The sequence below is a fragment of the Babesia bigemina genome, assembly GCF_000981445.1.
Source record: "Babesia bigemina genome assembly Bbig001, chromosome : III".
Taxonomy (NCBI): Eukaryota; Apicomplexa; class Aconoidasida; order Piroplasmida; family Babesiidae; genus Babesia; species Babesia bigemina.
The window spans coordinates 2,027,639-2,039,014 of record NC_027218.1 but is presented as its reverse complement, the minus strand read 5'-3'; the positions used below and the strand labels follow the sequence as shown (position 1 = coordinate 2,039,014).

Genomic DNA, 11,376 nt, shown 5'->3' with positions numbered 1-11,376 from the left:
TCAGAATAGGTTCTTGATCCAGCGCTTCGCTGCCTGTATGTCGTTTCGCAGGTCGTTTGCCATGCGCTGCCCCGCCTGCTCCAGCCCCAATCCTTTCACCCCGTCGGCTATCCGTTCCAGCCGTTTGCTTGCATTGTACGTGCAATCCGCGAGTTTACTCGACGCTGCCTTCGATGCCGCCACCGCCTCGTCCCTGAGTTGTTTCGAGAGCTGCTCCTCGCTTTTATCCTGGCGTCTACCCGCTACATACGCTGCCGCCAGCGTCACCGCAGGCACCACGGCGCCGCCTATCGTGAACAGCTTGAACGCCTTGAACCTGTTGCTCAGCGACTCCGCCCTCCTGATCTGGTACACGACGTCGTCGTAGCGCCCTATGAGCATGCGGTTGACACGTTTGGTGATGATGTAGCCCCAGAAGACCGTTCCGGTCGTCACTGCTGCGATGTACGGGATACAGCGCTTGTGGTTGTCTTGTTGATCCGTCCCAGCGCTTGGTTCTTCTCCCGGCGTCGCCATTTTCCCCCTACGCACACATCTCCCAGGCTCTCATGGTATCCGTTCGGTGACGCAGATGCCAGTGACGTCCTGTCTAGTCGGTATGCAGAATGAAGTTCGCGTCTGTGCCGTTCACGGAGTTGCATACACAGGTCGTAATGTGTACGTGCAGGTGTCCTACACACCCTGCGAACCAAGTTCCACGTTAGATTCTAGCAGCATTCCAATGCCCTGGTGAGATTATAACGGCTCCTGTGCGCGATTTGTCTAATACTGCCCGCCGTGGGCCACTACCTCTCTCCGCCCATGGCGGCCGGCCCCGCGTTCTGCCGGGTTTCACTTTACTGTTATCGCGTTAGAGCTAAATTTGCTTGATGTGAGCGTGGCGATCGTCACTGCATACAGTATCACCGCAGTCGTGTGAGTGTGTGCTGCTAACGTTTGCCTTTTCCATCTTCCTTCCCCGCGCTCGTGCGTATCTGGCATCGGTGTTGGCACTTAGTTGTCACGCTCAGCGCATGTGTAGCGTTTGGGATACATGGCTGTTTCTGGCCTTTGAGCGGTTGACCTGCAGCGGCGCCACCCGGGCGCTGTACCTTTAGCCTCTCTCACTCTCATTTTCGTCGTCATCCGGCTCCTCCAAGCTGTAACGATGATCAAATTTCTAATTCTTTCCTTCGTCGTGAGCCCCGTTGTGCGGTTCGTGGTCAGTCCAAGTGAGTTGGTGCTCCACCTTGCGCATATACGCTGCAGAGCGGATATGGAACAGCCGCCGGAGGACCCTAGGCAAGTCACGGGTTTCGTAGCGTCCAATGTGGTGCAGGCCGTGAGCTCGCGATGGCCACCATGTTCGCGATCGTGTTCTACACCAGCATGAAGTCCGAGAAGAACTACTTCCAGCACCTGAAGGTCACGCCGCACTGCTCGTTGGACGCGATTAAAAAGTCGTTCAAGGCTGAGGCCATGCTCCTGCACCCAGTGAGTCACGGCCGCCAGATGCGTCACTAGCTGCAGGATCGCAACACATCGCCCACCGCCGCCTCCGACTACGTGGAGCTGTCGCAGATGTACAAAACGCTGGTGAACGACAAAAAGCGTGAAGCGTACGTGCGCTACGGCGACATGCTTCGCGGCCGCAAGGGTAAGTCTAAAGCGTTTTTCAAGGCCATACTCGTGTACAGAGCAGGTGGTTGACATGAGCCCGTTCGACGTGCTCTACGTGGTGACGGTGAACACGGCGAGCATGCTCTTCGGGATGTGCTTCACGGTGCTGTTGCACGGCCAGAGCGTCGTGAATCTCACTGCACTGTTGTACGAAGTCTTCTGCTTCGCGCTCGACGTGTACCTGCGCTTCGCCCCCGACGCCACCAGCTTCCTGGCCGGAGTGCCCATCTTGAAGTACTACACGGTGTTCGAGATCATTGCTGTAAGTGCAGCAGCGCCGTCTGGCATACCGTGCAGTTCCTGCGGTCGTTCCGCCTCGTCTTCTTGTACTACCACAGCCTCATGGGCGACGACGACGAAGACAAGAAGTGGAAGGCCGGCATATGCCTGGTGCGCAACAACATGGTCACCGTCGACCTGTTAGACGAGTACATCGTGGCTGTCCAGCGCTACCTGACTTCGCGCAAACCCGTGGTTGACAGCGAGATCGTGTGGAGGGGCGCCCCGTCCGTGGGGAACGCCTTCGAGAACCGTTGGAACTACTCGGTTGGGTGCTCGGCGTACGCCACTGGATTCCAGAACAGGGTAACTGGCACGTATATGCACATTAAGACAGTTTCAGGAACGCATTCGGGGGCTGTGCGACCGTTTCGACCGGCGCGACCTGAGATGGATGCGCTGGAACAAGTCGACTCTGCAGAGCAAGCTGCGCCGCTTGGTGAGTTTCAATCGCCCACGATCACGCCCGCACGCGCTTTCAGGAGGCCGCGCTGGAGAAGAGCGGGGGACTGTCGCTGTTCGTCTACCTGCTGTTGGGGTTCCTGTGGTTCATGACGTGACCGCGCCGTCAACATTCGCTATGATAAAATATAGTTTCAATCGTCCGTATCCATCGCCTTGTAGCCGATAGCGGTGTTCACGGTATCGACGAACGCCTGCGGGACCATGTGCTGCCGGCGCCGGTGCCTACCTCGATGACATCGAGCGAGGTCTCCTGCATCCAATACATGACCTTGTGGTCGTTGCCCGTGAACCTGAGCGCGTACACCTCCCCGTCCTTGCACTCATCAACTCGCTCTAGCAGGGCGTCTTCGAATACGTAGAACGTGTCCTGGGTGTGTTTGGCGTTGCGCGGCCGGCGCCTACCTCGACCTGGTCGCAGTCCCGCTGCAGCCACTGTATACACAGCAGCTCGTCTACCCCCTGACGGCGCTCATGAGTCGTTTGGGAGCCCTATCTCACCCTGTGGAGCCTGAGCGTGCCCTTCCTCAGGTCGGGGCGTGCGGTGTTGCCCTCGAGGATGCACTTGCCGGCCCGGATTTGGCAAACTACTCCATCGTCTGAGTCCATGTTGTGAGTGTGTAAAATTGAGTGGTGTCAGTGTACGGCGGGCGCGTTCACCTGCGGTTGCGAGACCTGCGTCGCTTGTTGCCCGCGTGGCGTCGTTTTCGCGCGCGGTTGCCCAGCGCGCTGTCGAACGCGTCCTTCTGGTGCACTGCAATCTTGGTTCCGGAGTTGTGTGTGACGTACTGCACGCCTCCCAAGGGCGGCTGCGGGGCGCTCCTGACCTTCTTGAGCTTCCCGCGGTCGTAGTCCACGTCCTCCTGTGATCTCTTGGGTAGCTCTGGGTGTATGCTGCTCTTGAGTTGGTGGTAGGCGTCGCCTGGGTCCGCGTCTGACCATGTGTCGACGTCGCTGTCCGCCGCCGTGTCTAGCGGCCTCAAATGCGTTTCGTCGTCGCTTTCCCGCACTTGCTGTTTCTGCGGTTCCTCGTCAGCCGCCGCGCCACGGCGCCCCTTTAGTTGCTCTTTGATGCGCATGATGTCCCTGATGACATCCTGAGACACCTGGTATTGCTTGAAAAGCCCGATAAGTTTCAGTCGGTGGCCGTGTACCCGTCTCGTCACAAAGCGTTTCACGACCCTTAGCGAGTCCATTTGCGGATTCTCGACCTTTGGCGACGTATCTAGCTCATTGTGAGATTCGGGGTTTGATTCGACGGTTTCCTCCGCGGAGTCTGTGCTTGTGCCGCTTGATGGCGACATAAGCGAAACCTTGTACTGCTGCTCGGCGGGTTGCTTGCGCTTGACCGACTCGTACAATGGCCATTTGGGCCAATTGTCCGTTTCTGCGTCGTCGGCGAGCGAGTCCTCGCGCAGGACGTCGTTCCGGTAATGCGCAGTGGTGGTCTGCAGGTTGCGATTGACGGGCACTTGTTTGGTGGTGAAGGTGTTCGTGACCGCCTTGTCGTTGGTCAGCAGGTCACATATCTGCGCGCACTCGTCGTTGACTGCGTAGAACAGCAGGTAGGCCTCTTGCCTGAGGCCCAGCACCGCCTCCTGGGAGACGGTGGAGACCGAGGCGTCGTTGAAGCAGCTCCAGAACCCGTGCTGCCCCCGCACGAACGCGATGTAGTGGCCCATGTGCAGCGACCTGCCGAGATGGCAGACTACTGCGTAAAGGTCGTAGGTTAGCCAAACTGGCTTCGACTGCTTTGACGTGTGTATAGACATGGAGAAGCTCAGCGGGAACGAGACCTCCTTCTTCGACTTTTCGCACCCGGTGGCGCCCATTCCGAACCTCTTGAGCACTACGTTCATGATCTTGGGGGCGCGGTAAATCGACATCGCCTTCGTGGCCTTTTGGTGCCGCTTGCATTTGGGGCAGTTGTACCTGTTGTTGTGGTCCAGGGTCTCCTCCTTGACGAACGCCGTGAGTAGATCCGCCAGGTTGTTCGCCCGGTAAATGTCCACGGAGATGTCGAAACAGGTCTCGAGCTTTTCCGACCTGTAGTGGCAGTGGGAGCACATGAGCACGTTCTTCAGGAACCCGCCGAAGATCCGGCCGATGAAGCTCCGCATGGCGTCGTTCTGCGGCACCATGGTGGCGGTGCTGTTGGAGTAGCGCGACCCGTAGCACCCCTTGATGAGCGCGTCGAGCAGGTGCTTCAGGAAGATGAACGCGTCCTCCTGGCGGCCCAGCTGGTACTGCTTCCAAATGAGCCTCTGGACCAGGTGCACGTACGGGTTCTTCTTAGCCACGCGGTTGCCCAGCGCCTGCTTGACGTGCGCCTCCAGCACGCATGTGACGCACACGATTTTGCGTTTCGCGTTCGGGCAGACCCTGGAGTGGGCGGCCCTCATCATGGCCGGCGCGAGGTAGGGCGAGTGCGTGAGCACCTGCAGGATGACGTTCATGAAGCATATGTTGATGCCCGGGTTGAACAGCCCGCCCGCCATCTTGTCGAACTGCTCGTTGTGCTTGGCGTTGGGCAGCCGGTCGACGCCGAACGCGTCGCTCCCCTGCAGGGTCTCGATGAGCGCCACTGCGTTCTTGAAGGGCGCGTTGGCGTCCTCCGCAGCCTGCGGGTCGCGCTTGGCCGTATGCAGCCTGCCATCCTTGAAGTACTCGATTTCGTCGCGCTTCTCCGCCGGCTCGTCCTTCGACTTGACGAAGCTGATGTTGCGGTCGTGAAGCTGGACGACGAACCTAGGCGGCCGCCTCTTCGCCAGCGACATGGTGGCTGGGTAGTCATGCGGTGTCAGGCGCCTTGCATCCTGTGGCGGCGTTGTGGCCCGCGACGACCCTGACTCCCCTCCACAACCGGTGTTGGAGCGCTAGGACGCTCCGCGATCGTCCCTCACCCGCCCACGAATGCTAAAACGCTTCGTTTTGCACGGCATTTCCGGATCTCGGTCCGACGCCGGTGTCTAGTGCCTCACCGCCGACGCGTTCTATGGGTGTAGGCGGGCACCTCTCCCTCGCGCGCTACCACCCCTCGGCTCCCGCCCACACATTCCTTCCTAACGCTTCGGATGGCAAGTTAGCGCGTGTTGCGGGGGCTTGCGCGCATTAGGATGCCCCGGTATGACCTTTTCGCGCGCCTTCCGTTGCTGGCGTACGTGGACCGCGTCCATATTCGCTACCGCCCGGGATCGCGCAACAGCGAAACCTGCCGCCGCCTGCTGCTCACCCTGATGCGCCCCGAGACGTCGCGGCGTTTCCCGCAGCTGTCTTATGCGTACGAGCTGCTGAGGTGTGTACCACGTTGTCCTGCACATGTCGCACAGCTATGACGCCCGGCCCGAGATAATCGTGCATATTTCGCCGAACATAGAGCACAGGTAAGGCGCTGAAGCGTTTCAGCTGATCTGTTGAGCAGATTCTTTGCCGACTCCTGCTCGCTGGAGGACATCCGGCGTGCCATCGACACCGACCAGTACCAAGGTGACTTTCCTGGCACCTGCCGAATTCACATTCCGCGCAGCCCACCTCAACCACCTGCGCAGTCGCTCGCTAGAGGCGTCTCGAGACGACGCGTGATGGCCGTTTTCGCGATGTCTACCCCAAGCATGCCGTCTGCCTGCAACCTATCACAACGTTCAATACCACCTGCGCTAGCATACGATTCGTGTATATCCGCATGACTTATTTGTGTGTAGTTGTGGTGGCCTACGTTAAGTAGCGCGCTTGTCAGCGACGGGTGTGTTATTCGTGACGTGTGCCGCTGGCAGCATGGAGGTCGCCGCGGCGGCGTTACGCATGGCTACGTCTGATGAAACTTGAAACACCGTTTGGCTGTTAGCCACTTTGTATGAGGCCTTGCGATGCGTTTGGCGCGCTTGTCACGCCAACTTGCCGATCACAAGCATGACTGGCAACTGGTCGTCCTTCGAAGGGTCTGCTGTCGGTGAGTCGCTTACAAAAGGGCCGTACCGTTCGTGTCGTTGTACGTGACCTCGACGACCTTGAAGCTGACGGGGGTGCTCTCTTTGCAGTAGCGTTTGGCGTCGTTTTCCACGACGTACCACGTAGTGGCCTCCTGGTCGAACGCCGCGTTTTGCGGCATGAAGAGCGATATCAGCTTGATGTCGCTGAAGAATCCGAGCGACACCTCTATCCCCGCGGAGTCGGAGCCCACGACGGTGCCGCTCAGCAGCTCGCCGACCTCCGGCGCGAACACCAGCAGCTTCAGCCGCAGGGTGAAGAGTGCGCTGGCGTCGTTGGGGAGAATCTTGGGCTCCGAATGGACGCTAAACTCCTGCACGAGCACAACGAGGCCCACGCCCGAGATGACCTGCGACCATTGAGCCTCTGTCTAGGCCAGCCTTGCCTTGTCGACGTATTTGTCCTCCACCTTCTCGGTGAGCTTCCGGTGGGCGTCGTCGAGGTACTCCGCGACTTCGAGCGTGACCAGGTCCTCGACGATGTAATTTTTAAACATGTTAGCGCGGGTGTGAGTTTTTGACTACATTAGTGCAGTGTGTACCGCCGCCTGCGCGACCTATCAGGTGCCTTGCAGCAGCTTGCTCTTGAACTTCACCGCGTGCTTGATGACCCGCTTGCGCGCGCGTTCGTGGTACTTATCGTCGATGACGGGCGGCGCGGGCACCAGCCCTCGGCGGTATATGGAGTCCAGCACGTGGTCGACCGGGCTCTTGGTCGGTGTCTGCAGCTGCCTGAGGCACGCCTTCATCTCGTCGGACAGCGCCACTGGCGGCGGGTCGGCCCTGTAGACCTTGTTTCCGAACCTCGGGACGTTCTTGCCCTGCACGAGGCCCGCGAGGTACCTCCGCAGCCGCTCCTCCATGCCCTCACGGTTGGCGCTCGTCTCCTCGGCGGTGACGTCCTCCTTCTTCATGCTGCGGATGTCGTGCACCAGCTGTTTGACGCGTTTGCGCATCTGCGCCTGCCTCATGGTTTCCTTGTGCTGCTTTATCCTGTTACGCTTGGCCCGCGTCTTCTTCTTGAGCCGGTTGGCGCGGCTGCGCCCCTCTTGCTTACCCTCCTCGTCGTCGTCGTCGTCGTCATCATCATCTTCTTCGTCGCCGTCCTCGGGGGGCTCCTGCAGCACCTCCATGATGGCCTCCTCGCTGACGTTGTTCTGCACCACCAGGTGCGCCAACTTCTGCTTCTGTATGAAGCTGAGCTGCTCGACCTCCAGCGCCGGCAGCGCCTTCGCGATGAGGTCGGTCAGCGGGTAGTCGGATTCCAGCTCCTCCTTCGGCAGCGCCTGGACCGCCTGGTCGACGAGCTCCGCATGGGCCTCCGGGGTGGGGTTGTAACTCTGCCCTGCGTGCGGCGCCGCAACTGCGGGGATGACCTTGGCGAGGTTGGGCATCTTGGGGCGGCGCTTCACGAAGTGCTCCGTGTCCTCCGACCAGATGTCGTCGCTCTCCCTCTGCGACGTTTATGTCGAGCTACTGAAAGCGGCAACCCACCTTGCGGCGGCCGTCCGATTCGTCGGTTTCGACCTCGATAGCCTCATTCTTCTGCTTGATCTTCTCCACCAGCTTACGCAGCTTGGCCTTTTCCACAGCGCCACGGGCTGCTAGGGGCCCGGCGGCCTGCTGCGCCTTGATTTTTTTGGCGAGCTTCTTCGACGGGGTCGCACCTGTTCATTCATGAGCGCCCTGCGACCTATCCAGGGGCAACGTACCAACGACATCGATCTCTATTTTATCGGAGATGCCGTCCCGGGCCACGCTCTTTGCGATGTTGTTCTCGACGATCGACTCGTGCACGGTGGACACGTCTATGCGCTTCCAGTTCTTTTTCCGAGCCATCGTGCGGTGATAGGGTGTGTAATGTGTGACTAAATATTACATGAGGGTCGCCTCGCGGCGCGGGCAGCCGCAGCCCGCTAACGCTTGGAGTAGTGCTCCTCCTTACGCGCCTTGCGCAGGTTGGTTTTCTTCCGCTCGACCTGCCGCGTATCCGCCTTCGTGAGGTCGCGCATCGACAGGTACGGCTCGATTTTGGGCGCCAGGACCTTCGTGAGGTACCTGGCGAGCGCGTGTCTAATGGCGCCGGTCTGCCCGGATATGCCGCCGCCGCGCGCAACGGCGACGATGTTGAACTTCTTGTACGCGTAGAGCACGTCCAACGGCTCCAGCATCTCCCTGATGCGCTGCGCGCTGTACCGGACGTACTGGTACCCGTCCCTGTTGTTGATGATGATGTGCCCGTTGCCCGGCTCCAGGTACACGAGCGCGACGCTGCGTTTCCGGCCCCCGCGCTCGTACACCTTGGTCAGCCGGGTGGTTCGTTCGATCGGTTTCCGAGCCTCTTTGGACCCCGCGCGGCCGTATATCTCCTGGGGGAGCCTCGTGCGGTCGGTGTACAGCTCGTTCCTGATGCTGGCGGCCTGCGACTTGAACTTCTTGTAGGTATCGGGTTCGCCCAGCTCGCCGGTCTTGACCAAGTCCAGGTACGTGGACAGCAGCTGGCGCTGGTACAGCGGCTCCACGTCCGCGTATGGGTAGTGCAGGTGCCTCTCCGGGTCGTGCAGCCCCTGGAGGCTGGAGAACCTGAGGTAGTCCTTCTCCTCGAACCCGCTGGTTCGCTCGTCGTCGGTTTCGTAGCCGCGCTGCATGTAGTCCGGCAGTTGGAAACCCGGCGCGAAGCTCATGTCGTGCAACGGCGGCGACGGGGTCCGGTCCTTGTTGGGGTCGTTTTTGATGAGGTTGACCAGCGTGTCCATCAGCTCGGGCAAAATGTCCATGAAGTACGCCCTGATCTTCTCCGTGTGGTCCGGCTCGGGCGGGAACTTCTTGGGTATGTACTGTATGTATTCGTTGTTGAGGTAGTGGTTCAGCGTGTCGTCCCTCTTGTGGTGGCTGCTCAGCACTCGGTAGTTGTACTGGTTCAGGTGGGTCAGGTAGTGCTTGAGGTGGTCGTGCACGTCGAACATCAGGTAGTGCTCCCTTATCTTTTCCACGGGCGACTGCCTCTCGGGGGGCACTATGTCACCGGGCCGCTTGCCCTTGAGGGTGTAGTACATCCTATCGACCTCCACGGATTCCGGGGTGCCCTCGGCGGTCGTGTACCGCCGCGGCTCCGGCTCGTAGTGGAAGATGGTCTCGAAGAAGCTGTCCGGGTACTTGCCGGAGTACACCGGCTCCTCCAGCTTCTGCGGCTTGTCGGTGCCGTAGACACCCAGCGTCTCCAACGAGTCCGTGCCGTGGAGGGAGAGGTCGACCATGCTTTTGAAGTCGAAGTTCTTCGGCAGGTTGAAAAAGTCCATCAGCGTCTTACACCCCTCCGGGAGCTTCGTGTTGTCGAATGTGCTGTACACTTCCTCTGCGTAAAAGGATTCCGGGAGCCTGGTTTTCCTCGATGCCAGTTGCTCCTCCAACCTTTGCAAGAAGGTCCGAGGACCTTTTACACCGGATTTATCCGCACTTTTAGCACTTTCCGCATCAGATGCTGCTGACGCGTCCGTTTTCCCCTGTTCGTCCGTACCTTCTTCGTCCTCAGTGGTGACCTCTATTTCTGCTACACTCCCCACCCCTTCTGTAACTGATACCACTTCGTCGTCGTCATCCTCCTCAGTTGATATAACGTCAGCCACTTCATCATCATCATCCTCAGTTGATATAACCTCAGCCACTTCACCCTCCTCGGTTGGTACAACCTCAGCAACTTCATCATCATCATCCTCAGTTGGTACAACCTCAGCCACTTCATCATCCTCAGTTGATATCACCGCAGCAGCTTCATCATCCTCAGTTGATATCACCGTAGCAGCTTCATCATCCTCAGTTGGTATAGCCTCAGCAATTTCGTCGTTACCCTCCGTAGCAGTATCAACCACGTCGTGTCGCTCTACTTCACTATCCTGGGCACTACCATCCGAAACCTCAACATCCACATGGTCATCTTGACTAGTGCCGATTTCCCTGTTTGTATCAATTTCCTGGCTTGCGTGAATTTCCTGGCTTGCGTGAATTTCCTGGTTTGCGTGAATTTCCGGGTTTGTGCCAATGACGGTGTCCTGGTGATCACCAACGGGTTGTTGTGTCACATCTTCATCTGAGGTGGTAGCAGACATGACCACATCTGCAGGATCTGTACCGGTGATATCTGGTTCTGCAGACGCATTATCATCCGTAATTTCTGGTGTGGAATTGTTGCCGTCGGTAGCTGAAGCTGCAGCATCGTCCTCGACCTTCACCTTTCTGGGTCGACCCCTCTTGCGCTTCGCGGCAGCAGTTACATCAGCAGGGACTCCCACATCCGTTCCCTCATTAACTACCGCCTTGTCGTCCGCGCATTCGGCAGCTTTTGGTGAACCGGCACCTTCATCCGGCACTTGTGCCGTTAACTGCGGCTCGTCTGTGTTCGAGGATTCCACTGCACAGCATAGGAATTAAGATACCGCAAACGCACCCTTGTTCTTTTTTGGCCTGGCATACAGGCACAGTGGTCTGTGCAGGCTGTCTGGCGCGCCTTCATCGTCGTGTACGCGCTGAAACGAACCCCTGCGCTGAGTAGTAGAAGCCGTGTGTGAGAATCGCCAGTGCGACGTATGTCTTATGTCACATCTGTCTGAGCCAGGCGCAACTATAAAACCAAACTCCGCGCCGCAACGCGCATATTGCCCGGCTATACCGTGCCACGGAGTGTCTTCCACACGGCGTATGCGATAGGTCGCCGCCATTGTCACCAAGCAGATGTGCGCGACACACCATGCGAATGTTAATGGCGGCATTGCGATTGCCCAGGCTCTATAGGCCCTATTTCCTCCTCGTGCCTGTCATTGCGCTACGCGTCCACACATTGGTGAGAACATTGATCGAACTTAGTCAGTGTTCCACGTGGAATCACTCCATCCCTGTGGAAGGTTGGGCCATCGCCAGCGCGTTCGTGAGCACCGAGGCTACTCGGCAAGCATAGACGTGTGCACAATGCCAAACAGTACGTGCTGCTAATAAT

The 11,376-nt window shown here is 58.8% G+C and overlaps 8 protein-coding genes across 8 annotated transcripts; 2 read left to right on the top strand and 6 right to left on the bottom strand.

The window, feature by feature from the left end:
• Nucleotides 1–516, bottom strand: BBBOND_0308370 (hypothetical protein; the record flags this gene model as incomplete). Its single annotated transcript, XM_012913665.1, has 1 exon — nucleotides 1–516. The coding sequence occupies one exon, from the start codon at nucleotides 514–516 to the stop codon at nucleotides 1–3; it is 516 nt and encodes a 171-aa protein (XP_012769119.1).
• A 631-nt stretch (nucleotides 517–1,147) lies between these two features.
• BBBOND_0308360 (DNAJ/HSP40 domain containing protein, putative) lies at nucleotides 1,148–2,270 on the top strand (the record flags this gene model as incomplete). Its single annotated transcript, XM_012913664.1, has 6 exons — nucleotides 1,148–1,211; nucleotides 1,319–1,473; nucleotides 1,510–1,636; nucleotides 1,677–1,921; nucleotides 1,957–2,205; nucleotides 2,244–2,270. 6 exons carry the CDS (start codon nucleotides 1,148–1,150, stop codon nucleotides 2,268–2,270), a joined length of 867 nt encoding a protein of 288 aa, XP_012769118.1.
• A 264-nt stretch (nucleotides 2,271–2,534) lies between these two features.
• On the bottom strand, nucleotides 2,535–3,009 carry BBBOND_0308350 (hypothetical protein, conserved; the record flags this gene model as incomplete). Its single annotated transcript, XM_012913663.1, has 4 exons — nucleotides 2,535–2,594; nucleotides 2,630–2,770; nucleotides 2,806–2,826; nucleotides 2,902–3,009. 4 exons carry the CDS (start codon nucleotides 3,007–3,009, stop codon nucleotides 2,535–2,537), a joined length of 330 nt encoding a protein of 109 aa, XP_012769117.1.
• Nucleotides 3,010–3,056: 47 nt separating this feature from the next.
• BBBOND_0308340 (ubiquitin carboxyl-terminal hydrolase family protein, putative) lies at nucleotides 3,057–5,177 on the bottom strand (the record flags this gene model as incomplete). Its single annotated transcript, XM_012913662.1, has 1 exon — nucleotides 3,057–5,177. The coding sequence occupies one exon, from the start codon at nucleotides 5,175–5,177 to the stop codon at nucleotides 3,057–3,059; it is 2,121 nt and encodes a 706-aa protein (XP_012769116.1).
• A 339-nt stretch (nucleotides 5,178–5,516) lies between these two features.
• Nucleotides 5,517–5,982, top strand: BBBOND_0308330 (hypothetical protein; the record flags this gene model as incomplete). The annotated part of the gene is made up of 4 exons (XM_012913661.1): nucleotides 5,517–5,695; nucleotides 5,730–5,783; nucleotides 5,822–5,886; nucleotides 5,927–5,982. 4 exons carry the CDS (start codon nucleotides 5,517–5,519, stop codon nucleotides 5,980–5,982), a joined length of 354 nt encoding a protein of 117 aa, XP_012769115.1.
• Nucleotides 5,983–6,284: 302 nt separating this feature from the next.
• Nucleotides 6,285–6,883, bottom strand: BBBOND_0308320 (DNA-DIRECTED RNA POLYMERASE II, III, putative; the record flags this gene model as incomplete). Its single annotated transcript, XM_012913660.1, has 3 exons — nucleotides 6,285–6,340; nucleotides 6,376–6,736; nucleotides 6,797–6,883. The coding sequence occupies 3 exons, from the start codon at nucleotides 6,881–6,883 to the stop codon at nucleotides 6,285–6,287; spliced, it is 504 nt and encodes a 167-aa protein (XP_012769114.1).
• A 63-nt stretch (nucleotides 6,884–6,946) lies between these two features.
• BBBOND_0308310 (hypothetical protein, conserved) lies at nucleotides 6,947–8,225 on the bottom strand (the record flags this gene model as incomplete). The annotated part of the gene is made up of 3 exons (XM_012913659.1): nucleotides 6,947–7,840; nucleotides 7,881–8,053; nucleotides 8,099–8,225. 3 exons carry the CDS (start codon nucleotides 8,223–8,225, stop codon nucleotides 6,947–6,949), a joined length of 1,194 nt encoding a protein of 397 aa, XP_012769113.1.
• A 77-nt stretch (nucleotides 8,226–8,302) lies between these two features.
• Nucleotides 8,303–11,101, bottom strand: BBBOND_0308300 (ribosomal protein S9, putative; the record flags this gene model as incomplete). The annotated part of the gene is made up of 2 exons (XM_012913658.1): nucleotides 8,303–10,794; nucleotides 10,831–11,101. The coding sequence occupies 2 exons, from the start codon at nucleotides 11,099–11,101 to the stop codon at nucleotides 8,303–8,305; spliced, it is 2,763 nt and encodes a 920-aa protein (XP_012769112.1).
• Nucleotides 11,102–11,376: the final 275 nt, after the last annotated feature.